This window comes from Rhinolophus sinicus, chromosome 9 (assembly GCF_057876585.1).
Source record: "Rhinolophus sinicus isolate RSI-liver-muscle chromosome 9, RSI-T2T, whole genome shotgun sequence".
NCBI classification, from domain to species: Eukaryota; Metazoa; Chordata; class Mammalia; order Chiroptera; family Rhinolophidae; genus Rhinolophus; species Rhinolophus sinicus.
Window position 1 is genome coordinate 15,683,791 of NC_142509.1, and position 27,691 is coordinate 15,711,481.

At 53.9% G+C, this 27,691-nt stretch overlaps 1 protein-coding gene across 1 annotated transcript; it reads right to left on the reverse strand.

The window, feature by feature from the left end:
• Nucleotides 1–277: 277 nt before the first annotated feature.
• On the reverse strand, nucleotides 278–15,525 carry ROBO3 (roundabout guidance receptor 3). The gene is made up of 28 exons (XM_019710399.3): nucleotides 15,229–15,525; nucleotides 12,015–12,341; nucleotides 11,630–11,787; nucleotides 11,049–11,169; nucleotides 10,811–10,949; nucleotides 10,403–10,530; nucleotides 10,000–10,124; nucleotides 8,628–8,799; nucleotides 8,104–8,309; nucleotides 7,804–7,885; nucleotides 7,348–7,513; nucleotides 6,973–7,139; nucleotides 6,316–6,437; nucleotides 5,892–6,117; nucleotides 5,557–5,678; nucleotides 5,152–5,323; nucleotides 4,839–5,024; nucleotides 4,093–4,116; nucleotides 3,971–4,013; nucleotides 3,612–3,751; nucleotides 3,115–3,300; nucleotides 2,849–2,987; nucleotides 2,473–2,685; nucleotides 2,099–2,250; nucleotides 1,855–1,965; nucleotides 1,494–1,655; nucleotides 812–996; nucleotides 278–511 (listed from the first exon to the last, which is right to left on the reverse strand). The coding sequence occupies exons 1-28, from the start codon at nucleotides 15,386–15,388 to the stop codon at nucleotides 500–502; spliced, it is 4,146 nt and encodes a 1,381-aa protein (XP_019565958.3). The 5' UTR covers nucleotides 15,389–15,525; the 3' UTR covers nucleotides 278–499.
• Nucleotides 15,526–27,691: the final 12,166 nt, after the last annotated feature.

The window sequence follows — 27,691 nt, forward strand, 5'->3', positions numbered from 1 at the left end:
GGCTTGATTCTGCAAGGGCAGGACACTTTCTCATGGTAGGTTATTTGGAAAGTCCCCCTGGCTATACTGGGGGGCTGGGGATGGGGGAGGGAACAGTGGCTTCAGCTCTTTTGGGAAGCAGAACACAGTGGGTCTTTTAGTCCCTGTCCTCACCTAAAGCTTTTGCAAGAAAAGTTCAAAAGGAACTGCACTGATATATACCCCCTCACAACCCCCTTCTTCCCAGCAACCTACACAAACCAGACAAATGGCCCAGGGCTCTGATCAGAGTCTTTATTGTCGTTTTTACAAATGGGCCTTAGGTAGAAAGAGATGGAAAGGGAAGAGCTGGCTCTCTGGTTTCTAAGCCAATTCCTCAGGGAGCCCTGTGATTATTGCTGGGACGAAAGAGACCCCCTCCCTACTCCTCTCTGCGACCCATCATTTACCAGGAGAGGGGCTCCCATCCAGGCTCCTGGCCCAGGGATGAGCCCTTCCCCATGGAACTCCTGATCAAGGGTCATCTTGGTTCCTAGAGAGAAAGAAAGGGAGAGAGGCTGGTTTGCAAGGCCCGGCCAAGGGCAAACGCCACAGGAGAGGGTGTGCCTCTCTTCTCAGCAGGCTCTGTCCAGATCCAGTTCTGCTGTGGGAGCCCAGCCTCCTCTGTGATGTGTCATCCTGTCTTCATCCTTTGTCCCTTGTTCTCCAGGATTCTCCCTGTCCCTTCACTCACTGGGCCCTAAAAGCAGTTCTCTGTCTTCCTGTTTCCAGTCATCCCTTGGCTCAGCCTCCCCAGCCCTCCGTTCTCAGTTTTGCTACCCCTAGTCCCTACCTCTCGGCGTTTCCGTCCTGGCCTTTGGCTCTGGCTCCTGCTCCGGCTCCGGCTCCGTCCAGGACCCCGGGAGCCCCGAGAGCTGCTGGAGCCTCTGGAAGAATTGCTGCCAGCAGTGGAACAGGTGCTGGTGCCCTGGCCCCGGGACAGGAAGCTTGGTCGGCTGTAAGGGAGCCAGGCATCTTCTGCAGCACAAGAAAGAAGGGTAGCTGGGCCCAGGCAGGGGGCAGAAGACCATGTCACCCTGACGACAATCCCAGCTCTGGAAGAAGAGTTAGGGTCTGACACACGGCTTAGGTCATCCTGGGGGTTGAGGAGAAGCCGAGTGCCCTGCGTATGGCCTTGACATAACACATGCTCAGAAACCCACTGGGAACTCCCAAGTAGAGAGGGCCTTGGGAAAGGAGGGGCAGAATACCGAGACCCTACTCTTCTGTCATTGGGTTTTCAGTCCTGGGAAAGGAAAAATCTTGGAAACTTCAGGGTATTTTATTCAGAGAGAGCTAGCAAGATAAGTGTCTTTAATGTTGATCCAACACATGAATCCAGATGAAGGTGAGGGGTGAGCTGGATTGAAATTAGTCCATCGATGGCACTGTCTGTAGTGTACTATCAGCCTGCAGTCCTAAAGCCCACCTTCGTATATAGCAGTGGCCCTCCAGCCTGCCCTGGCCCTCCTTACCATCTGGGCAAGGGCCCCGCTGGATCCCCAGGGGCCCCGCCTGCACCATTCTTCTTTCCCCATTGTGCTCCCGTTCCAAGGAGGACATGCTGCCTGCTGCTCTCAGCCCTAAGGCCCAGCTTGCCTCTTCCTCTGGTGGTGGCAAGGGTGGTGGGGGCAAGTCTGGGGAGAGACCTGTTTCAGCAGAGGCTCCTGCTTCCCTGATACCAGGCCCTCTCCCCCTCCCATTGCTGGCAGCAGGAGGCTGTGAATGAACAGGCCAAGATTTGGGTTTGCCTGCTCTCCCCTCTAGCCCAGAGCTCACCCTTGGTTTCCTGCCCATCCCCCCTACTGATTGTCACTATCCTCCAGGCCTCCTCACCCCCAGGACTGTGCTCCTGCCTGTAGGGAACAGCCTTGGGTTTCTTCCGGATTCGAGCACGAGGTCCTTGAAGTGGAGGAGTCATCGCCCCAGGCACCTGCCGGGTCCTCCCTATAGCATTAGGAGGTGGGGAGAGGAGCAAGTAAGAGAGAAGGTCTGGAGAGGGGCTTGAGGGGGAAGAGGAAACAAGCTTGGGGGTGGGGCATGGGGAGGTGGGGAAGAATTGAGGATTCCATTGACTCACCTGGGGCACTGCTGGCTGTGCTAGGGACAGGGCTGGCACTGAGGTGATGCGAGGCTGTGGGGCCAACACCCAGGCCAGCAGGCCTCCCTTCATGGCTACTCAGAGTGGGCTGGGACACACTGAGAGGGGAATTTGGCCCAGGGGGTACCCTCCTGCAATGATACGAAGCCTTGGCATTTGTTCACTCAACAAACTCTAAGTGCTTAGTATGTGCCAGGCACTGTATTAAACATCCTAATACTCAGCACTTTCACCCTGATACAGCCATGAGACCTCTGTATCCCATCCTTCCATCCATCCATCCATCCATCCATCCATCCATCCATCCATCCACTGAATAGATATAATGTGCAAGGTACTACACACCTCCCTACCTGGGCATCTGATGGAGATGGGGAATGTCAGTGGGGGGCTGGGGAGGGTCAGGAGGTGAAGGGGTGAGAGTGGCTGTGGACTGCTGTCCATAGGAAGGTGTGGGAGAGGGGGTGTCCCCTCGGGACGCAGGGACCAAGCACCCTCCACTGGATCTGGACTCTGCTAGGTGGCTCCTCTCAGGCACTGGTGGGCACCAGTCTCCTGGCTCTGAGCTGGGGGAAAAAGGCAGGAGGGTGAGGATGACTGAGTAGCCTCCACATCTTCCCCTTGGCCTTCCTGTTGCCGCTTCCCTTCCTCAACCAGCTCTCCGCCGACCCCACAGGAGGCCTGGGCTGGTGCCACGTGTACGGCATCTGCAGCAGGGTGCATACTGACCTGCCCTCCAGCTCCTCCTCAGGCCCCTCCAGACAGCTCAGTTCACAGGAAGGGGGAGGTGGTGGCAGGGCTTCTGGCCAGTTGAGGGAGGGCATGTGCACAGGTTTCCCCAGCAGCTTCACTTTGCCTCCCCTGGCTCCTGAGGAAAGAAGGAGGGGGCACACCAAGTCACAGGCAAGAAAGAGGCAGAAATGAGACAAGTCAGAAGGAAGCGATAGGCTAGGTCCCAGAGGAGAAGAGTGGGGTGTGAGGAATGGGAGTTGTACCACTGTCTCCCTGGCTCCATTCTGGAGGGGCATAGTGGTTCCAGGTGCCCGCATCCCCTGAGGTGTTTGGGGGGAAGCCCCCATGGAAGGTCTGCAGCTCCTCCCCGGCTGGGTCAATGGTGCTGTAGACAGGACCCTCAGCAGTGCCCCGGGCCGTCTGAGCCAGGTAAAGGGAGATTCCTGCTTCTGAGGAGGAGAAAGAGGGAGGCCCAGGGGAGGAGGCAGGGGCAGACACAGAAAAACAGAGGACAACAGGAGAATGGAGGGCAAAAGGAGATCCCACCAGATAGATCACTCCTTCCCACCCCAAACCTTACTTCCCAAACTGGAGTACAGGCGAGGCATGAGGGAGGCACCCCCAACTCACATCTTCCCAAGGCCTGACCAACCTCAGGAAGACTGGGGCTCCTCAGCTCCTTTCAGTGTGACCCAGTGGGTTGAAAGGAAAGAAGGACGCTGGGGCCAGGTGTGCCCCTGAGGGAATTAGAACTCCTCACCATTGTAGTATCTGTCATCTGGGTCGGGATTGCTGGGGCAGCAGCTTCCCCTGGGTTCCTGGGCCGAGGGGCTTCGAGATGGGTGGGGCCATGAGTCTGCCAGCCATGGGTAAGGAGCAGGGCCAAGGCCTACGGCTGGCCTGAGGGAGAGCATGTGAATGTTAGGGTAGAGAGCCTGAAGAGGCCAGGGAAGGTAAAGGAGGCAGAGGCAATCAGGGGCTGTAGGGTAGTAAAGGTAGTGTTTGCGGTAGGAGGTGGAAGCCAGTCAGCATGGGCAGGCAGTGGGGGGGGGGGAGGGGGAAGGGGCGTGGTCTCTCAGTGGAGGGGATTATCCTTGGGAGATGAGTTGAGAGAATTACCTGGAACTGTCTCCAGAGAGGCCCTCTGAGTGCGGGAAGGACACTGGGGAAGATGAGGGGAGACCCAATGAGAGAAGAGCCAGTACTGGGGGTCTGAGCCCCACAGGGCAGAGATGGCTTACCTGCAGGTGTGTAGGCAAAGGAAGCTTCCGGAAAGAACCCGTGGGAGAAAGCAGAGGGGAAATGGGAGAAGGGTCAGAAATATCCATAGTCTTTTCCATTCCTTGGCCCCATCCCAGTTCCACCATTCAGCCTGCACTCTGGGCCAGTTTCATCAGAATTTCTGGGGGTGGGACTCAGCCGTCGGTATTTTTCTAAACCTCCTCAAGTGATTCCCATATGTGGCCAAGATTGGGAACCACCGATCCACGTGCCTTCTAATCTCTCCAGATGCGCCCCTGATCAGGCGCTAGCCGACCCAGCCTCACAATTCATTGCCTGGGCTCCGGGCCGCACCCCTCCTACCAGGCCCCGCCCCCACAAGTTTGTTTTTCCCCTCCAGAATAGCCCCCTTTTACTAACACTGACCGCAGAGCCTGCTGTCTTCCGGAGGTGTCTGGGGGCAAGTCGTACCCCTACCCAGACTCAAGTCCCGCCCCTGAGGGCCCGGCCCCCCTGGCCCCTAGTCGGGGCGGGCTCCAAGATCTGCGGTGCCCATCTGGCCTCGCCCCAAGGAGCTGAGCTCCAGCTCCACCACACCCCGGATCCCGACCCTACTCCGTAGCGGTGGAGCCCTCCCCACCCTCTCTGCATCCCGCCCGCCTCGCTCCTGGAGGGCTGCTCTAGGCTCCGTCTGCTCCCAAGCCCTCCATTGTGTCTTCCCGCACCCGAGGACGCCCCTGGCCCGCTGCCCCCGGTGGGCTCTCACCCGCGTAGTGACTCAGTTCCTTGCGCCGCCTGCGGCGCCGGCAGAAGGCGCCGCCGAGCCCGAGGAGCAGCGCCCCGCATGCCGCGCCGCCGCCCGCCAGGAAGGCCGGCTCCCGCAGCACCCTGGCCATCCGCTCCACCAGCCCCGGGCCCATCTCAAGCGCTGGCTCCAGTTCCGACAGGGATGCTGTGGGGGTCAGAGAGGTGAGCGGTAGGGGCCTGGAAACCAAGGAGCCATTCCGAGACCCCCTTAACTTCCCAGCCCCCCACACACACACACACACTCCCACCCCTACCCCCACCTCGGGACTCACGCAGCTGCACCAACACCGGGGCACTGGCAATGCCCATGCCAGCGCTGGTGGCCGCCGCGACCTGGGTCCGGTAGGGGACACCGGGCAGCAGTCCCCGGAGCACCAAGGAGCGCGCCCAACCTGCCGCAGACCGATTGAGGTGGAAGCGGCTCTCATTGCCCAGGCACCAGATCTGGGGGGGCCAAGACCCATGTTTAGAGTCAGAAATGGGATTCTAGCCTCACGTAGAAACTTGAGGCTCAGAAGAGCAGAGGGGCTTTAGCCAGGCATAATTCAGCCTGGAGAGAACACTCTGAAACCTCTCTCCTCTCCCCCAATCTCACCCCCAGCCACAAAGCCAGTTCCCTCCCTAATCCTAGCGCTAGGTCCTCTCCCTCCCACCCAGGCCCTTCTCACACCCTGTACCTGGTATTCATTGATGACCCCATTTTGCTGGGAGGGGAGTGGAGGCTCCCAGGACACAGTGATACTGCTGTTGCCTTCACCCCCCAAGGCCACTGCCACTCCTTGGGGGGGACCACTGGGGGCTGGCCAGGGTGGAACATGATGAGAAGGACACAGACGGTCATTGCAAGCTGCCCCTCATGACCCAAATTCCCTCCTCCGAACTCTAACATCAGGCAACTGAGAGGTACCCACCTTCCTACCTGCTCACCTTGCTCTCCCCCTGCAAACTTTCACCCTCCCCCACTCCCACGTGCCTCTCGTCCATCCAATAGCTCTGTGCCCTGCCCCCTTACCTTCCTCAGGAATGCTCTTGGTCACCAAGGGGCTGTCAGCCCCTAGCCCCTCTTGGCCTTGGGCTTGCACCTTGATCTGAATTTGGGTCCCTGAGGGGAGTCCTCTTAACACAGTACTTTGCTGGCTTGGGGAATGTAGGTCCAGTACTGTCCAGCTTCCTCCATCAGGACCTGCTACCCTCCAAGACACCCGGAAACCTTGCACCAGCTGGACTGGGCCATCTGCCTGTAGAAGGCAGGAGGAAGCATACCAGAGGGAGAGGCTAAGGCCACATAAATCCCCCAGGCCCAGCCCCCTCCTCCACTCACCCATCTTCTCCAGCCACTCACCTCCCACCTCCCACTCTCCTGTACCCATTCTTGGAGGCCCCTAAGTCCCCCATGATCATCTCTGCCCTTCACCTCATCCCTTTGCCTTACTCACAGTCCAAGACAACTGCAGGGTCCGGGGCCCAAGGACTACAGGCTCCTGCATACGCACAGCCACTTCAGCCAGTCCCCGCTGGCCTTTCCATGGGTCCTCCACTGGCCTGGATGGGTTGCTGTCTATTGACCAAAGGGCCCACTTAGCAGGGGCCAGCCGGGACAGGGCATCAGAACTGACAGTGTGTTGTGTCCTGCCTCTGCCTCTGCTCTGCCACACAGACTGTACTACTTTGTGCTCCAGAGTACACCCCAGGGTCAGGAGGATAATTTCCAGAGGTGGACCAGGGTGTCCAGTTAACATGAGTGTCTTTCTGCATAACTATTCATGCACCCTTTAAAGGCCTCTTGCTTCATCTCTCACATGAAGATGACCCCTCCAAGGTCCCTTCTAGTCCTGATCATCTACATATGCTGTGGGTTAGGGACTCAGAAGTGAGGAGCTACCAAGGTGACTGAATCAGTCTCGCTCCCTCTCTCTCTCCTCTTCTCTTGTTCCCTCAGTGAGACGGAAGCATGACCTCCTATTCCAGGCTGGCCGCCAGAGTAGACCTGGCACAGCAGGAAAGAGCTGCCATGGTGCCATGGTTTGGGGGTGAGGGGTGCTCTGCAGTGTTACATGTCATACCCGTGAGCCAGGGACCCTGACCTTACTCACCCTGGGTACGAACAGGCTCAGAGACAGGGCTGGGCTCACTGAGGCCCCAGACTCCCACAGCTCGTACCAGGAACAAGTAGATGGTATTGGGCAGCAGACCGCTGATGGTATGTGTCTCCAGCTGCACGCCATCTGCTACTGTCCGCCACGTGTTGCCAGCTGCTTGGCTGCAACAGGAATGAGGTGACAGAGTTGTCTGAGCCAGGGACCCCCAAACTGCCTATCCCATCTTATCCGTTCTCTATCGCCCCCTACTGCCTCCTCATCCTGGGGAAGGGAACTGGCAAACCTTTCCCCCACAACAGCAAAGACCCTAAGGACATAGGATCCCCTTCTTTTAACTTTCCAGGTTTGCATTCAAAACGTTCTCCATACCTGAAGGCCTCTATCACATAAGAGGTGACTGTGGCCCCAGCCTGTGGGTTGGGCTTCCAGGTCAGGGTAATGCTGTTCTTGGTGATCTCAGTGACCACTGGCTGAGAGGGAGGCCCCGGAGGGGTACTGGGCTCTTTAGGGGGGTCTGGTAATTCTCCCCCATCTTCTGCAGTGAGGAGATAATCTTTAAGTAGAAGGATAGGAAAAGGATGTAGCCTGCCTCCTTCCCAGGGCGCTGTGGAACTGTGACAGTAGTGATGGTGGCGAGGGAGACACAGTGCGCTAACCCTATTCACATCTACCTCCCAAGGGCACCATTCTTTCCTCCTGCCACCACCATGGCCACGGCATTGTGCGAACACAAAATCAGTCCTGGGGTTTGGCGAAGTTCTGACCGTCTTTAAAGAAGGTTTGGAGAAAGGCGCTGGCAGAGAAGGGAACAAAGGAAAAACTCACCCTGCCTCCTAAGCCAGCCACTCCATGCAGCCTCCCCTGTGGAACTCTTGGCCACACAGCTGTAGAAGCCCATGTCTGTCTCCTGTAAGAGAGGACAGAGGACTGGTAAACTGGGAGTGGAGCAAGGTAGGGTGACAGAGTGGGACTGGGTATTCAGAAGGATGGGGAGGAGGTTGTGCATGCTAGGTGGGCTGGGAGAGCAGAGGGGTGGGCAGCGTGGAGCTAGAGTCCCAGTGGGTACTTACTGGGGGTTGAGCACATGGACCTTCTCAGTTACTTGGGCCTCAGGGAGAGACTCACCTGCATGTTCGCAATGTACAGGGTACCGTTGGCCATTAAGTTGAGCTGGAGATCATCCCCCTGCAGCCACTGCCCATCCTTCTTCCATTGGACACTAGGTTGAGGGTTCCCGGTCACTCTGCATGGCAGCCACACAGCCGAGCCAAGTGCCAGCGTCTGATTGGCTGGTCCCTGGAGGATGATGGGAGGCAACCCATCCATGGAGGCTGAGAGAGGAAGAATGTAGGCACCTCAGGGGAGGATCCTGCCTTCAGGCAACCAACCCTTTGTCCTCGTTCTCTGCTCCTTCACATATCCCCCTGCCCCAGATACTGGAGGGGCTTCCATGAGAAGCGGTAGACTCTGCCTGGAACCAACCAGCTATTAGTGGTTTCTGAGGCTGATTTCCAAACTTCAATGACATGTCTCAGGAACATGTCCCTCCCCTTGCAGACGTATTGTATAGACTCCATGAAAAACAAATGTCTTTAAACCATTATTTCCTTCCATGCTGTGGATCCAGTCTTCTCTCCATGAGCACATACCTTCTTTCACCTCCAACAGGGCCTTGGCCAGGATGCTGCCAGCCACACTGACAGCCTGACACACATAGTGGCCAGCATCCCCGCTCTGCACTTCAGTGATGTTGAGCTGGCCTTTGGGAGAAACTAAGAAGCGCCCTGTGGGCTGAAGGGACTGACTGGGAAAAAGCAGGACCTGGGGACAGAGCAAGGAACCAAGGTAGGGGATGAGGAGGCAGCTGGCAGAGCTCCCCATTCCCATCACTGCCAGAATCCAGAGCATTCCTAAGGTTCTAGGTCATTCTCTGTCTCAACCAGTTATGTGACCTTAGGCAAATTAGTTAAACCTATTTACAAAAATGAGCAATTTTATTAAATGATTTGTTGGTGTACTTCCCAGTTCTGTGCAAGCGATTTAAACTTACTGAGCCCCGGTTCCCCCAAATTTGACTCTTAGAGGATAGTTATGAAGATTAAATGACGTAATCATATGAAACTCTTTTGATATATTGCATGATAAATGTTAAATGCTTCCCCCTTCTTTCTAGCTCTAGCATTTTACATTAGATGTACATACGGAAGGTAGCAAAGCAGGTTTAGGTCTCAGGGTAAATGGCACCCTGCTGAGCACCTGACTGACACCTAGTCCCACCCTTTGCTACCACCAGCATTCTTATTCATTTAAGAATCTAATGAAAATGCAGCTGTCTCTGATGCTAGAGAAGATACTGCGAAAATTGTGGCTGGTGGATTTGGAATGAGGTAGTGGATGTCCTGGTTTCCTACTGGAGTGGGGTTAATCAGACTTATTTTACTATCCTGATCCTGTTTCCTACTAGCAAAATTCTCACCCTTCCCTTAGAGGGAGTTACTTATGTTGTAACTTCAGTTAATAATGTTCATTCCAGTTGTATATTCTGGGATTTGTTTGCTAAGGTTGAAGAGGGGTGACTGTGAGGGCCCCCTGGTGGAAGCCTCTTGTAAATAGAAGAGAAAGTCATGTTCTACCCGGAAGCAGCTTTGACACAGTGCATGCTACTTGCTTTCCACGGGTGTGTTAAAGCCCAGGCCCCAGGGGTCTGGGGAAAAGAGGGATCTATTTAGATTTGTCCTGATCCTCAGGACAGCCTTGCCCCAAAGAGGAAGATTCTCCAAAGAATTACTATACAGACTGTTCCCTATCACCTAAACATATTATCATTTATTTTTAAAGTGTTCAGTATGTTCCTGGCCTTTTATATTCATTGTCTTATTTAATCCTCCCAAATAACCTGCAAGGGTTTCTGGGAGGACCAAAGGTAAAGCAGAACCCGAGAGAAGTTTGCAGAACATAGAAGGAGGGAGGCTAAGACCCAGAGGAGAAGCTGTTGGGAAGGTTCTAGGAGCTGGCACCTACTTGACTTCCCTCCTTCTGCCAAAAGATGGCAGGTGGGGGGTTTCCTTTGGTCTCGCATTGGAAAGTCACACTCTCTCCAGGAGCTGCCATCTGGTCCTGGGGCTGAGTCACCAGCTGGGGTGGGACTGGGAAAGGGAAGGGAGATAAAGGAACTGGGAGTCAGGGGTACTAAGAAGGGAGTTTGAAGGAACAGGAAAGAGATGCCCAACCTTGGCTTAAGTAGAAACAGGTATCCATCCATCTCTTGCTCAAGCCTGTTTAGCTTTTCCCTTCTCTCTCTCCTACAAGTCTCAGGTGACCCCACATCTCCCACTCTTCCTTTCTCTCTCATTCTCCATTTCGACCCACCCTCCATTTTCCCTCATCTCACCCCTGCTGCAGGCAGTCCCAGATGGGACCTTACCGTGAACACTGAGGGAGCCAGACGCTTCTGCTCGGCCCACGCTGTTCTCCGCCACACAGGTGTATGTCCCCTCATCGTCAGCACTCACACGCCCAATCCAAAGGCTGTGGTCACTCCGGATCTCATACCTGCTCCACTCCCCACCCCCAGGCTGGGTTGGCCATAGCTATAGCCCCCTTCTGTCTCCCCCAGGACAGACACCAGGGCAGGGCACGTGGACAAGGCAGGCCTCAACAGAGACAGAAGCTCTATGAATGGAGGTGGGGATAGGGCAGGGCTGTGGGCTCTGGGGAAAACAGACTTCTCTGTGCCTTCAGTGAAAGGGTGTCTGCCTTCCATTTTTCTGGGGCAGGGTATGCTCTTGAGCTGGTTCGGTCTGCTCAAAGGCAGGAAGAAGGGGCTCCTCACCTGCCTATGGGCAGTTCCCCATCCTCCTTGCGCCAGTATTGATGAGGTGGGGGATCCCCCTGCACCTCACATGCGAAATCCACAGGGGCATCAGCCAGGACCACCTGACTCACTGGTCTCCGCAGGAATGAGGGACGCTCTGTGCAGTGGGAGTGAGTGAACAGTCAGGAGGTCTGCACAGCTGCGGACTCCCAAGGCCCCACGCTCCCATAATGCCAAGACTCCACCGTGTGCCTACCCAGTACCACAAGTTCGGCTGCCCCACTCTCCCGTTCTCCTGCCATGTTGGAGGCCACACACACATAGGTCCCTGCATCACTCTTGTGTGTATGTGACATCATCAGCTTCCCTCCACGGATCTGCAGAGTAATCACAGTGACGTTGGTCCTTCATAGCCATCGAAGCCTGTTTATTTATTTCATCCTCATAACAAGCCCATGAAGAAGACCAGTTAAGTTGATCCACTTAGATAAGGAATCTTTAAGTGATTTGCCCAAGACGGAGTTCAGGTCTGTCTTTCCTCCTATGGTTCCCTGGGGCATCATGCTCCCCTCTATCTTATACCAAGTTCATCCTACCTATCCTCATTTATCCCTCACTCAACAGCTGACTCAGCCTCTAGTCAACTAATTCCCTGATCTCAAATCTCCCGCCTTATCCCCCCAAGACATTATTCCCTGCCCTCCAAGACCCTTAGATTGAGGCCTTCCTCCTTTGAGGTATGTCCCAGACCCCTAACATATGGCCATAACCCTGATGACATGGGAGGGGGGGCGGCCTGGCCAGGGTATTGGATCCCCAGCCATGACGGGCCCTCACCGTGATCCTTCCCTCCTCCTCCTTGACTCGTGCACTGCCCTTCTTCCAGGACACCAAAGGCTCCGGGTGGCCTCTAGGGGGAATGCATTCCATTACCGCTGGCTCCCCTACTGCCACCACCACGTTCCCGGGAGACTGCCGGAAATCATCGCGAAGGACTGAAGAGAGACACAGAGAGAGAATATGAATAAGACCAAAGGATGTGAGGTGGCATAACAGGCAAGGGCATTAGAGACCAAAGGCTCAGTCCCAAAGGAAGATGCTGAAAGGGCTGAGATTGGCGCTGGTTCGGGATAAGATTGTCCCGCCTTTCCCACCACCCCACCACTATCACCACCACCCCGGCTCTGGAAGCACTAGCTGACAACCGGGCTCTCTCTCTCACCTGCCACTTCCAGTGAGGCGTTCCTGCTGGCCGCGGTCCCCAGGTAGTTGCGCGCGACACAAGTGTAGACACCTTCGTCTGGCCGTGCACGGCGCCCGTGCACGATGCGCGGGAAGAAGAGGGCGCCGCTGGGCAGCAGCAGGCGGTGTGCGCGCGGGTCCTCGCGCGCGGTAGCCACGCGCGCCCCATTCTTGTACCACTCGATGTTGGGCCGGGGCCGCCCCTCCGCACGGCAGGGCAGCGTGGCCGATTCGCCTCGAGACACCAGCAGATCTGGCGGCTGCTCCACGATGCGCGGCATCGCGTCCTCCGGCCCGACCCTTGACCCTGGGGGCGCAGAGCATTCAAACTTGGAAACTGGGGAGAGATGGAGGCTCCAGAGAGAAAAAGGGCCCTGCCTGCCAGCCTTGCCCACACCACCCCCCTCTCTATAAGGTCCGGTATCTCCTCGGAAGACGTCCACGTTCTTGGGCCCCAAAGGAGATGCCTACAGACGGGCAGATAAAACAAGGAATCAGGGCACCCTCCTTCTTTCCTGCCAGGTCTAAGTGGGTAGTAAAGCGCCACCCCCACCCGCGCCTCTAGCCGTTTCAGCTCCGCCCGCACTGGTTCACAGATGTCCCTGTTCCTTGAACAACCGTAAGTGGGGCATCAGGGCCAACATGGGTTCCTGGCCTCAGCGCGGTCCCGGGCAGCGACATGGAGAACGTGACCCCGCCTGGGGTCCCTCAGGACAGAAAAGGCGTAAGTCATGAGCCGGGCCTGGGAGCCCCATGAACAGGCACAGAGCTCTTCTACTGACACCCCAGACAATCACGTTTTGGGGGCCTGTGAAGTCAAAGGAATTGAACGAACGCAAACGGTGGTGGAAATGGAACGCTCTCTTCTGAGAGGGCACACTGTTCTCCAGGTTGTTGTAGCCAAGAAAGGCTAAGAACCATTGAGAAAGGAATTCCTCTCCTTTCCTGGTTTTCTCGGATCGGTTCACGGCATGTTCTACTCCTGCCCCTCACTCGGCCTACAGACTTCTGCTCGCCTCCTCTCCTGCAGTGGTTTGGGATCCAGGATTCTGGAGCTGGTTATGATCAGATACCCCAGCATCATCGAAAGTGGCTTTGTGACCCCCGGCGGCCAGTAGGCGCCGCTGCGGCCCCGCGGAATTTTGTGTCCACTAATCAGGGTCTAGCCCCTCCGCCCTGCGCCCCTCCCACCCGGTTCCAGAATCCGCTGCTTCCAGCCTCGGTATTCAGTTGACTTGAACTTCTCGCCCCTACTCTTAGACGTTCCGATGGAAACAAAGCTGAACGGGTTGCCCCTGGTGGTACTATCCTGGGGAGAGCGTATTTAACGGGTTAGGGACAAGAAGATCCGTTTCCCTCCTACTTAGGGAAGAGAGAAATTTTTCTGGATTTCCTCCCTTCCATATGAAAACTCCTGATTCTCACCCGACTCTTCTCTTCCATCCCACCCCAAGCCCAGTTTGGACAAACCCATGGTGAGCAGCAGTGGAGTGGTTAAGAGCTGCGGGGTTGGGGGGGGGGGGAGGCGTAGGGCTGGAATCTCAGAGTTTGACACTTTCTACTGTAAGAACTTAGTCAAATTACTGAACGTCACTGAGTCTCGGCTTCTTTATCTGTAATGTGGGAGTGGTGATAGGGTTGTCATATGGCCATAATGTATAGAAAGCACTTGGGGGAAGTTTCCATAAATATGGCTATTCTAAGATTACCTGAGGGTTCTCCCCACCTACCTGACCTTATCTTGGCTCCTAAAGTCTTCACCTGAATCAGATTCCACTAGGCCCCAATATTCCCTTTTTCCCCCTTCACATCGTAACCATCAGGTGTAATGGAAATAGACAGGACTGTTATTGCCAAGCTTTGTGCTGCTTTTGTGACCATTGGGGTACTGTCTGTCCTCTCTGAATTTGTTTCCTCAGCCGCAAATGTGACCTGCAGCTCCTTCCCTAGAAACCTCACGGACTTTTCAAACTTAAATGAGACAATGTATGGTGAAAACACTCAGTAAGAACGCTAAGTGAGCAAAGGCGTCTGTGAGAAGGGGTCTGTGCTTAAACTCCCGGGAATCTAGGAAGACAGGAGATTGGAGAATCCCAGCTCATTCCCCATCTTCCTCCTCTCTCCCTCGGTGTATACCACACCCTGCTGGTCGGCACTTTCCCCTTAATTCCTGTAGACACAGATGCAGGCTTCCTTTCCCAGGAATTTCCTCCCTGTCATTCCAGGTCTCGGGAGAGGCTTCGACAGCAGCTAATGAATAGCTAACGGCCATGCTAATGGGGCTCTGGGGCTCCACCCCAGCACCTGGAGTACACACACACACACACACACACACACACACGCACACACATTGCCCAGGTCCCCTTTCTCGCCGCCTTCTCGTCTCCAGCACCGTGGTCGCCCTAGATTCGAGGGGGCGGAGGCCAAGGATCGGGGCTGGGGAAGAACCGTAGGGAACCAACGCCAGGGCGCGGAGGAACGCGGGAGTCCGCGACGCGGCCGGTAGGGGGCGAGCTCGGGCCCCTCCCTGGCTCCCGCAGCGCGGGAGGAGCGCGCGGTCTCAGCCATTTATTAATCACCTTAATTAGCGGTGACGACCTAGCCGCTGGCGCTGCCCGCCCGCCGCAGCACTTCAGGGTGGGCCGGCTGCGAGTCCACTACGGAGGGACAAACTCCTAAGTTTCCCTGAAATGGTTGCCGCCTCTGTCGCGCTGCGTAGCAAATACGTCCAAAATTTTGGTTTCCTCGCCCTCGTCCTAAGTAAGTTCTTGGAAAACTTAGGGCCCTGGAGGAAAACCTGCCACCTGGTGGGTCACTGAGTACCCCAGCTCGGCCAAGACCAGCCGGCGACCGCGCCCCTCCGCTGCCGTCCCCGCAGCGGGTCACGGCCCCTCCTAGCTCGTACTTGCCCACCCCAGCCACGATTCTCCTCTCCTGGCTTGGCTGAGGGTCGGCTGGGGTGGTGGGGAGCAAGGGACTCAGCAGCCATCTCCTCTCAATCCCTCGGCCTCCGCCGGTACCCCCACTCAGGTGCTCAAAGCCCCAAATTATCCCTCGGTCCCCACCGCCCAGGGAGGCGCTGGGCGGTCCCTCTCCATCGGGACCTGGGGCCGGAGCGCTCGGTCTACCCCACCACGCCGCCCTTCCACCTCACCCCATCCGGGATCCGACGTCCCCACGGGGCAGGGGCTTACCGTTGAAAGAGGGCTCGCCGGGGGGCAGCAGGCTCTGGTTGAGCGCCGCCACCGAGGAGTTGAAGCCTAGGAGCAGGTCGCTGGAGTTGGACATGTCCCCGGCCAAGGAGTCCGCGAACAAGTTCATCTGTAGCAGCGTTTTGAGCAGGTAGCGCAGCATGGCGCAACCCGAGCGGGACCAGGGCGGGGGGCTCCGGGCCCAGCCCCTGGGTCTGAGACCCGCGGGCCGGGAGCCGCAAGCCCCTCCACAGCCTCTGCGCGCTGCCACAGCCACGGTGCCGCTGTCCGGCCGGCCGGCGCCAGGGTGCAGCGCGTGCCTCCGCGTGCCCTCCTCCTTCGCTCGGCCTTCTCTCCACCCCCCCAGTGCCGCGGTCCCCCGGGAGCTGGGCGGCGGAAAGCAGGTGCCACGCCGATCACAGCGTAATTAAGGGTTTAATCCGCCTCCCTCTACCCTCCCACCCCCGCCCCGACGGCCACTAGCAGGGCCAGGGACTATAGTCGCTTAGCGCAAGTTGGAGACCCCGCCCCGCGTCCCGCGTGGAGTTCTGGACACCGCGGGAGAGTTTCCCTCCTTTCTTAAAGTACTCAAGATGAGGGAGGAGGCTCTTTCCGATGCTGTCTAGCCTGACTTTAGAACAGGAATTCTTCGTCCCTTTTCCCGGCCATTGGGGCAACTGAGGCAAAGCGCAAGATCGCTCCTCTAGCTCGCAGAACCCTGATTTCCATTTCTACCCAGGTCCTGGGATTTATCCGCGGAAGTGCGGGAGGCTGAACGGTTTGGGGCGGGAGTTGGGGATGGGTGGAGAACAATTCCACAGCGCGTCTACCCCTTTGCCCGCAGCCCCTTGGTTTGCAGCGGAGAGCCTAGGGGGTGAGGTGCCGCGTCTTAACCCTCATCTGGTAGTTCCTGCAAGAACAGGGATAAAACTGCAAGGAGAGAGCCCAGGGAAACCCAGACAAATCGCATCGATTTGCATGCTTTTCCATTACTCTGAGTAATTTTTATTATGTGTTTTATTAAGTTGTTTCACCTTTTGGAGGAGACTGAAGGGGAACCATGGAGTGTGGGACAAAGACAAAGAGGGCAATACTGTTTCTGTAAATGCAAGAGAAGAGATGGGCTTGAGGCAAAACTCGCGCGCAAATCTGTTCAAACCTGATAACGTCATGGGGGGGACGTGACCCCTCCCCTAGTCCCCACCTGCTTCTGACTTTTCTGGAGTTCTTTTCACCTAAAGCTCTCCCAGTCCTACACCCTACCCACGCGCGCACACTTTCGTAGGCTGGAGATAGCACTGGGGTGTCGGGGAGAGAGAGGCCGACCTTCCTATCTGGGGTCCCCTTGATAGGTGAGTGAAGGGTTGTAGCTCAGCGGGCAGGCTCTGTGTGATGAGACCACCTTTATGGGGTGGCTGCTTCTGACTAGGAATGGGACAGGTGAACCGGTCCAGATCCAGAGAGGGGGCTGGTACACAGTCGTAAACCCCAGAGTAAGCGGAGTCAAAGGTTGGAGTAGCTCAGGCAGATGGAGAAGCCCATACTTTGTCAAGGGCTGGGGAAGGTGTAGGTGGGGGCCTTGTCCCAAAATTCCTCCCTCAATCCACACTCCCTCTCTTAGGGCTTTAACCTACCCGATGTTCAGGTGTCTTCCTGCTCCATCGCCTCAGCTCTGCTTGGCAGGGCTTGAAACACGAAGTGCTGGGGTGGGGGTCAGTGGGCACAGGACGGCCCCACCCGAGGGAGGCAGCACCCTGGGAGTGGTTCTTTCAGCACCTCGTCTGCTGGTGCTGGACTAGGAGTCTGGCACTTCACAGAGGACTCCAATCCCAGCACACCTTGAGGCTGAAAGTTGGGGTAGGTGGGAGAGGTGGCTAGTGGTATCCCTCTTCTTTCTAAAGCACCAGGATACTGAGATGGAATTTGACATCTGTCCCTTGCTCCAGGGCCAGGTAAGAAAGATGGTAAGGGATAGGTTTGGAATGAACAACCCAGAAGTGTGTTCCAATCCTATATTTGCCAATTAGAAGACATCATCATTCTGGACCTCAGTTTCCCCAACTGTTAAGGAAAAATTGGACTCCTTGCTCTACTCACTGGCTTCAGATTCTCAGTTCCGAAGCCCTCTGCTCTGCCTCTTGCTGACCTGGGGCACCTGGGTTCCATCACACCAGAGGCTGAACGAGGACAGAAATCTGGGGACACGCAGGGCGGGAGAGCTGCAGCACACAGGAAACTACCCTGCCATGGGGCTCCTGCCCCGTTCTAATCCCCTGATTTGCTCCCAGTCAGCCTCTCAGCAAACACTGGGCCTGCCAGTGTCTAGGGGCTTGTCACCCTGTTAGCGGATTTGTTCTCGGAGACGGCACAGTTAATTGGCCCTTTATGTAGGGATCAGGGCTTATTTGCTCAGAGTTCCCTAAGCGGAGGCTGCGACTCAGCCCTTGGGCAAGCTGCTTCCTGATCGCCATCATCTGGGTTTGGAGGCTGCACAAACAGCGGGGCCACTCTCTATTCCAGGCCCAAATCTCCTGTCTCTCTTCTACAGCTCCGCCCTTCTCCATACTTTTTCTTCTCCCCATTTTTCTTCTTTCCCTCTGCTCTTTCCTTCTTTGTACTTCTGTGTATCTCTAGAATGCTCTCCCTTTAAACTAACAGACATAATGCAAACGAGGGTGTACTGGAGAATAAATACCTCCAACCCTAGCTTAGTTCCTAGAACCCTGGGCCCAGTAGGGGGTGGGGCAAAGTGGGCAGAGGGCCCAGTAGGGGTCACACCCAGCCCACAGCTCAGTGGCAACCCTCTCCTCCCTTCTGTCTCTGCACCTTTCCAAATCTAGCTTCTCTCTGGGCTGTACCCACAGGCAGTTCTGGAAGGAGTTTGCCTCCATGTCCTCACTGCCTGCCCCGCACCCCAAATTACCTGCCTCTTGCTGAGAGAGGACAGGTAACTCACTGCATCTGTCTCCATTCCTACCCGTCGACTTGGTGCTTGTACAGCATCTAAAACACTCTGAATACACGCACTGTAACAGGAGGGCCCTCGTCCGGGTGTTCATTCAATCGATTTAGAGGTTTCCTCCTTAGGCTGAAGAAAGAATCAGAGTTGAGTTCAGGGCCCCTCCCTTCTGCTGCCTCAGGAGATTGCTTCTTTCCAAGGGTTTTATCAATAAGAGTCTGCACTTTCTAAAGGGTAGAAAAGATAAAAGGAAGTTTTGAAGGGGCATTGCCAGAAAGAAGAGAGTAGCAGGAGGCAGAGAGGCTGAGGAGAGTTGAGTCTGCGGAAGTAGAGGGTAAATTCTTTCTGATGGGGTTATGGCAAGTGGTGGGAAGTTGTGTGAGTGTGTGTGTGTGTGTGTGTGTGTGTGTGTGTGTGTGTGTGTGTGTTGAGGGAGAGACTAGCTACCCTGGCAGGCAGGCTTCCTTGGCCTAGCGCCAGCACATTGGCCAGAGAATGTAGCTGGGAATTTTCAGTAACCAAGTTGGGGGCTGTATGGGAGGCTCCTTGGTGGTCCAAAGCCTGCATGCCAGCTGGTAGTGGATGGAGCTGCTGGCATGTAATTGCCCAGGAGGGCAGTCTGAGGACAACCTCCCACCCAATCTCTTACTGATTACTGTCACTACCTCTCCCCAACACACACGCACGCACACTCATACACTGCCCAGTCCATTTACATCCCCCTAGAGCCTGCAGCCTCCCATCACTCTCTCTGCCTGGACCCCTTCCCAGGGCACTGATACACACTGTGCATCTGTGTGTGTTTTGGGGAGGGGAGTGAGACAAGGAACTAACATCTGTCCCCCACCCCCACTAGGCTATGCCTGTGAATGGCCCAGCAGGGTTGCTGGCTTCAGAGGGCTGATGCCAGGGGGCAGTGACCCAGCCAGCAGGGGCCAGAGGGCCAAACAGGAGGGGGAATCAGAGAGCAAAGAGCAGGCACCCGATGGAAAGCAGACAGCAGGGGCCTGCCCCCGGCAGGAGCCAGGGTTTGTTGGCTCAACCCTGGGAGCTGCTGAGATAATAAGCCAGGGCCGCCTGCCCAAGACTACCTCTCCCCCCACAGGGTTCCAGTAGAGGAGCCTGTAGGGAGACACTTTGTACTCCACTCCACCAAGTCTGAAAATCTGGAGGCAACTAGGCAAAGTGTCCACATCCTGGTACAAATGGAACAACAGCTAGGGGAGCAAGAGTGTTCTTGGTTCCTTATGAAAAACTTGGTACAGAGCAAGCCCTCCATAAATATTGGTTTAGTGAATGCGTCTGATTAACTGCCCCCTCACAGCCCAGTAACCTTTCCTGACTCTCTACACTTCTCTCTCTCTCTCTCTCTCTCTCTCTCTCTCTCTCTCTCTCTCTCTCTCTCTCTCTCTCCCTCTCTCCATGCCACTCCAGTCAGTTTCTGAGAGGTTTTCCATCAGCTCTGTACCTCCTGCCCACCCACCTCCATTGCCACTGCCTTAGTCTAGATTCTCGCCTTTCACTCTGACTATTGCAAACTGACTCCCTGCATTCAGTCTCCCACTGAGATCCATCTTCTGCTGCTTTGGGGAGTTGTTCAACCCCCATTTAGTAAGCACCTACTAAGTGCCAGACACTGAGCTACGTGCTTGTCTCTAATGTTCAAACCTGATCGTGTCACTTGCCTACTTAAAAATATAATGGCTCCTCAACTCCCACAAGATAAACCTCACATATGTGGCACGCAAGACTTACCACAGTCTGGATGCTGTCTGCCTTTCCAAGATCTCCATTACCTGCCCTCTTCACTCCGTCTCCTCTGGCCATCTGTATCCCACCACCATGCTGCTTTTTTTTCCATTAATGTCTGGTGCTCTCTCTACTTCTATGCTTTTGCTCTGGCCATTTCTTCTTCCTGAAATGCCCTCTCCCCTCTATTCTTCACCTGATGGATTCCTACTTACATCCTGGCAATCCAATACAGTCACTTGATTAATGAATCTTCCCTGACTCTCCCAGACTGTAGGGTCCTCCCAGATCACTTGGTCTATTCCCCTACTGTACAACTTAACATACGATGTTTTACTTATTTGCTTACATGTCGATCTTCCTCATAAGCTGTAAGTTCCCCTTAGAGAGCAGGAACTATATCTTATTCATCTGTGTACCCCTGGTGCCTAACATAATGTGCAGCATATAGTTGGTACTCATTTAGTGTTAATGAAGATATAAATTCCATTAGATATCATTTACTGTGAACTTACTATTGCCAGGGCTGTTCTAAGTGCTTTACTCATTTAATTCTCCTAATAATTCTGAATAGCCATTCTTATTACCCTCATTTGATAGGTAAGGAGACGTAGGCACAGGACTGGTCAAGTAATTTCTCCAAAGTTACTTGGCTAGAAAATGGAGGGTCGGGGATTTAAACTGAGGCTGATCTGTACACTTGGTACCACATCTCTGTGAAAAACCTGCCTCTGAGGATAGCGGAAGGAAGACTCACCCTGTTCCCATCCTCCCCAACATTCTACTTTTATGTATCATCCTAGTAATAGAACGACTTCTACAATCACATCACTGAGTGTAATCCACTAAGACCTCCAGAACTTTTTCTACCATTCTGTTTTTAGTTCCTAAATCCCTTAGTCCCCGGTACCTGACAGCATTAGACTTACAGCACGATATGTTTTCTGTTTCGGGGAAGTCAGAAGTGGACTCTGTTCTTTATCACTCTCTGTCTCAACTTCTCTGTCTCAACATCCAGCACATACCCACCCCTCCTTCCGCCCTCTCTCTCTGTAGGTGAGCACCAAATTCACAAAGGAAGAGTGTAAGGAAGATCTTCAAATCCCCTGCATCCAACAGAAGATGTCCCGTTTTTCAATTAAAGAGAATATTCCCTTGCCTCTAATGATTTACTCATATATTCAGAAGGAAGTGCTTTGGGGTTAAATACGTATGTGAAAGGTTTTTCACCTTACATCAGCAAGTCTTTATTCTCTGTGTTTCTCAGGTTGCTTGTGTGTGTGTTCGTAGAATTATCTGTACTCACCTAGAACACTCGACCGACCTATCTCTGGTGTCTGCAGGGATTCCTCTGTCCTGGAGTCCATCCCTCCCCCTCACACTGACCTTTGGTTTTCTATGTCAGGAGGGGCTCCATTTCACTGACATCGGCTGGAGCTCAATTCCTTGGAGTGAAGGTGACTCCAAGATGTCTCTGGGTTCCCCCAGAGAAGCGCAGTCTGACCTGGAAAGGCCTCATGGTGACATCACTCCCCTCGACACAAGGAGCAGGATGCCATGAGACTTTAGGATCATGTAGAGAAGTCGCTACCCTGACAAGTCATGGGAACACATGCTTCCTTTCCTTCCTTCCTTTCCTGTGTCCCACTCCTTTTCCCATGGCTTTCCTTTCCTGTCTCTCTCTCTTTCCATCTTCCCTACCCCCATCCTGCTGCCTGTTTATGTTTGAAACCTTACCTCTGAGGTCCTGATTGCATCGCTCATAAATATTCACATTTCCTAAAAGCAACCTCTGAATGATATTTCACTACTCAGTGTTGTTCCCCCGTCTAATCAGAAATGGGGCTAGACTTTTCTCAGGGTCACTTACCTCCACCCCCTGAGCCTGCACTTACCAGCATGGGGTCTTAATCATGAAGGGACTCCCACTGTGACTTTGGAGCCTCTGATGGATTCCAACCTTGATGGGCCAGGAGACCCTTATCTCTAAATGTGAGAATTCCAAATATGCTGTGACTGAAGAGAGGGTTTCCCTATTCCTGGCAATAGCTCTGGCACTAGAAGAGAAGGAAAGCTAGGAATGGATCTGGAGTTATGATCCAGGTAAAAAAAAAAAATTATAAGCACTGTACCTGGCCCACAGAAGGCAGTCAGTAAATACTTTGGTTGTGATGAACGATTTCCTATAGGCATATAAAAAATGGGGGGGAAAAAACCAAACCAAAATATAATCAATGGTTGCATTAGGTATAAAGATACATTTATATATATATATATATATATATATATATATATATATATATATATATATACACACAATTTTTCCATCTTTCCCCCATTTAAAAATATATTGTTAATTAACACTGGAAAAATATAAAAGTATTGCTTTGAAAGGGTTAAGCAGAGGAAGGAGGGCAGGCAGCTTATGGGCCCAGGGATCTCCTCAGGACACAGAGTTCCTGCCGCAATGGGCACCCCAGAGCAGGCTGAGTAGCTTAAGGCCAGGCAGTGGCCAGTCCTTCCTTTCCTCCTTCAACCAATCCCTCCTTTGCTCCTTCCGAAGAAGGGTCAGTAAAGCTCTTTGTATTGAGGGAAGGAGAGAACAGAGTGGGAGTAGAAAGTGCAGGGAATCAGAGAATGGTAGGTCCCTTTGCAAACATCCTCCCCAAACCTCTCTTCTATGATATTTTAAATAGGTTTTATCCAGACTTGGCTCCTTCCAGAGCCAGGGAGTTCTGAATCCTCCAGAGCCAGGGAGCTCAAAACCTGGTGGAGAAGCCTGGTACGAGACAAGGCGGCTCCAACAAGGAGAACGGCTCCTGTCCGGAGAGACCTGTCTCATCTTTTGGGCTTCGTTCTAGTTCTGCTTCTAAGAATTGGTTGGGAAGTGGGTAGGAAGAGAAGTAGGATAAAGAAACAGATGGGGTCCAGGAATTAAGGAAAAGAAAATCTCTTGGTAAGGTTCCAATATTAGTTGAGACATTGGAGACTGCGGGCCAAGCTCATCTTTTAACACCGCCTTGAACCATCTCTGCCCAAAACCCTCAAGGGGACTTAGATTGGCAGAGGCTGGGGCTGGGGTAGCCAGCAATGACTTGGGCCATTGTCCAAAGAAGCAGCTTCACAGCCCCCATTTAGGTCCTATTTCGGTACAGCTTAGGTTGGAGGTAGGAGTGGGGAATATTCTATGGCGCTATTTCAAAAGGCCAGGGCTGCTGTCAGAGGAAGCTGCAAAAGTGTTTGTGTGTGGGGGGGATGGTCGGTGTGGGGACAGGGCCCATGTGTTTTGGGCTCTATTAACTAACTCCCTCCCATCCATCACAGCCTCCCCCCAGGGCCGCTGCAGCCCTGGCAGCTGGGTCACCCCGGGGAGGCTGGGCTGGGGGTCCCTAAAGGGAGCCAGGCTTCAGGCAGAGCAGCCGAGACACATGTGTGCCTGGCTGGGTTGGGACTGGCGCCTCATTGAGAAGGGGGATCTCCAAGCTGGGCTTCATTAGGGCAGTGGCACTAATAGGGGAGGGGGTACAGGGGGCTGGGCTGACAGCCAATTACTTGCTCGTCTGCATTATGGATTAACCCATCTGGGCCTGGGAGATTGGCTCTGAAAGGGGCACAAAAGGGGGGTGTGACCACAATCACACACTGAATTATCCCGTCTGAGCGCAATTGTCCGCCAACAAATGGGCCTCAGGATGGGTGACCCCCTTGGGTTCTCTCCATTCTCCATCCCTGGCCCCGCAGAAAGAGCCAGAGATAATCTGCTGCCTGGTTAAGAGGCCAGGTCTGGGATAAGGACCAGGATGCCATTCCAGAGAGGCAGGGGATTTAGGTGAGGGGACTGGGTTTGAGGTAAAGTCAGAGGAGCCAGGAGCCAAGAACACGTCCTTCCAACGGACTTTTTTCTTTTTCTTTTTCTTTTTACCTCAGTCCTCTACTTCGGAGGCAAAGCAGTCATGAAACTGACCTATCTGGAGAGACTCAGATAGCAGAGGCCTCAGCCCAGCCTAGGGGAAAACAATGGGAGGACTCTCAGAGTCAGGGGTCTCGGATCTCACTCATCACCCCTTCTGGGGCTAATTGATTCCACATATGAATAAGGGGCTCTCTGATGGTGTCTCGGAGGACCCCTGCCCTCCTCTGGCATCTCTGATGCTCTCCCAGTGGGAGTGCCCGCACCCTCCCCCACAGCACCTCCTCTAGGAATAAGCCCACATGCAGGGTGATGGAGGGGAGAATGGGAGGGGGTGCCAGGCAGGGGGCTCTCTCCTCTGGCTAATCCCCTCATTACCATCTCATAATCAGAATCACGCTTTCGATGTAAATGGGGATGTTAAATATTGGTTTCTCTCGACACGAGCTCCTTTGGAGAAAATTATGGATGCTCCCTCTTTTGCCAGTGCTGACTGGCTTCCACAGCAAGCACACTGGTGAGGGCTGGGGGCTTAAGAGTCTGGGTGGTGGGGAAGGTGGTGCTGTCTGATACAGGGCAGACTGGTGAGTTGGCCCACGAAGCCTCAATTTCCCTGATTCAGCCGGAGAAGCTCAGCCAGAGGAAACTGGCTCGTTTCAAACTCATCAAGACTTTGTTGGAGCTGATTGGCTTCTGGCCTCAAATTGCTCTTGACTGGATATCAATAAAAAGAAGTTGCAGATCCCAAAGTCAGAGTCCTGGGGGAGACCAGGTGTTCACTGGGGAAGCTCAGGCACCTTGCCTTCTTGCCCATTGCTAGAAACCCCTTGCACAACCCAGGGAAGCAGCCAGGACTGTCCTTCCAACTATTTCTAGATACAAAGCACAACATGAAGTTACAGCATGCTTTTCACATGCAGAGCTCATGCCTATCCTTTTACAGCAGTGTGTGAAGGAGGGGTGGCAGTTATTCCCAACTGCCAAATGAGGCTCAGAGTCATCAAGCAACTCACCAGGTCCGCAGAGCTGGTCAATGGCAGATTCCTGTTGGAACGTGGATCTGGGATCAAACTCAGCCTCATCCCTTGGCACCTGGCTCTAGCCTTTAAAATTGAAGATATTACTACCATGGGGACATGGAGACCATTTGGTGTGTCCATAAACTGACCACAGAGGTATGTGCATTGAGGGGTGGGTATGGGTGGCTCAGGCAGAGGTCCTTTCCTGCTCTGCTCCACTACTAAGGTTAGGACACAGGCCACAGACTGTCGGAGAGGCCATCACACTGCCTGTTCTCTCTCTCTGTTTGGGGGCTCCATCCCTCACTGCCTTGTCTCTACCCTGGGTTCAAAACTGGAAATGAAAACTATAGCAATAATAATAATAATAATAATAATGGCTTCTCACATTTACTTAGCATTTTACAGTTTACAAAGTCCTTTTCATGTGTTATATGATTAGATTCTCACACTCTCCTTGCAAACTAGCACTGTGACTTAATGCTTAAGGACACAGGTTCTGGGGTCACTTCCCAGCTCCACTGCTTAGCAACTGGGTCACCCCAGGTACAGAGCTGGGTGACCTCAGGCAGGTTATCTCACGTTCCCTGCCTCAATACCCGTATCTGTGGAATAAAGATGATAATAATAGAGCCTACCTCCTAGACTTGCTGGGAACAATAAATGAGCTTATACATGCCAAACACTGAGTAGTGTCTGGTACACACTAAGTTAATGTTAATCATTTTGAAGTGGGGTAAGGAGTATGTTCCCATTTGACAGGTGTAGAAACTGAGGCTCAAAGGACTAAGTAACTTGTCTAAGGTTACAGGGTAACAACAGAGCTGATTCTTAATTCAGGTGGTGAATGAAATCTGCAGGTGGCTTGGGTCCCCTACCCAACGTTCCTCCAGGCGAAAAGAAGAAGACAGTCTCCTGAGGTCCTTTGTTGTGTCTTAGAGGAGACGAGAGCATGTTCTTTCTCTGTTTAGCCGGGTTAGATGCTCACAGAGGAAAAAGAGGTGAGTTCCCACTGTGACCAGTGTGAGGCAGTGGCCCTTCTCTGCTGGGCCAGGGCCATGCAGAGCCCGCGCACCATGTGGCCACACTCAGCCTTTCTGAAAAGAGAGGGCGGAGATGCCTTCGGAGGCCCCCCCCAGGGGCCGTGAGAGGCTCTGCTGCTCAGCTCCCCGCTCCCTCCGTTTAGCTTTCTCTTCATTAACTCCCCGGCCTCATTAATCAGCCCCATGAAACACGCCCCGGGGAACACTGCCGGCCAGCTCTGCAGCTTGGCGCTTTAATTATCCTCCCAGCGGGAGGAGGAGGGTGCCACACACACACACACACACACACACACACACACACACACACATATATGTATACACACACAGACACATACACACAGACCCTCACATACACTCACACACACCCCAGTCCTTGAATGGCCCAGTGGAAGCAGGGCCTGAGTCATGACCCAGCCAGGGCAGCAGACGCTGGACTCAGTTTCCAGGCAGCTACATCGGCCCCAAGTAGCCCTAATCTCTATTTGGCATCTGTCAAATGAGCTTACTATGGATGGTATTGTCACTTGCATCAAGTCTCCTCCCTACAAGGGAAGGGGAAACTACCTCCTGTCCAAAAAGTCCTTCAGCTCTTTGACCTTCAGCTCTTTGGTCGAATTTCACTTACTAACCAAGCCCTCACAGCACCTACTGTGTGCTGTGGTTCTAGGTGCTGGAGATAGAGACACAGCGCCTGTCAGGCCTCAGGAAACTCCCACCTCTTCCAAGAGGAAGATAAGTGAAAAAATGAACCAGATGTGAAAAAGCAAACACAAAAACAAAAACCCACCATGCAAGGTGCTGTACTTAAAGAAATCACAGGATGCTAGAGGAGTGCAGAGCAGGACATCGGATGCAGCCAGGACATGCCAACAAAGGTTTTCCTAAGAAGATCCAAGCTTGAAGCGGGACTTCAACTATAAGTGAGAATTAGCTGGTGAAGGAGTGGGTGCTTAAAGAAGCAAAGAGCAAATACAGAGGACAAAATATAGACAGCACTGTGTGTGCAGAGCCCGAGGGTTCTTCAGTCTGGCTGGAGGATGGGGTCTTGACAAGAGGACAGCACGCAGTAAGGAGACAGATGTGGTAAAGACCCAGGTCATGGGGGGCCTTGTAATGCCAGGCAAAAAAGGTCGACTTAGATCTAACCTAAGTGCAATGAGGAGTTACTGACGGATTTTAAAGCCAGAGAGTGACATGATTAGACTTCTGTTTTGGAAAACCTCTTTGCAAGTGAGGAGGATGAATTAGAGGGAGACAGGAATTGAGGCAGAGAGGCTAATTAGCAGGCTAGGTGACTGACTGGATGTGGGAGGTAAGAGAGAGAGAGGAGTTTGGAATATTCCCAAATTTCCTCTGCAAAGGGTGTTTTGGGAACTAGGAGGAAGGTAATCTTGAGGTGTTCCAAGGTCTCTGACTCAGCCCAAATTGAAGGTGAGGCAGAGTCCAGCTAGTTCTCGCCTCTGGGGAGGCAATGAGGAGACTTGTCTTCTAGTCCCAGGTCGGTTACGTTACTTCACCAGTTGTTTCATCTGTGAGATGAAATACAGATTGATTTTGGTTTACAAACTCACACCTGCAGGGTCCAGGGAGCTAGGAAAGATCAGAGCAGACCAGGGCAAGAATAAATGCTCACTGGGGCAGGCCTGGTGGCTCAGTCGGTTAGAGCTCCATGCTCCTAACTCCGAAGGCTGCCGGTTCGATTCCCATATGGGCCAGTGGGCTCTCAACCACAAGTTTGCTGGTTTGACTCCCGCAAGGGATGGTGGGCTGTGCCCCCTGCAACTAG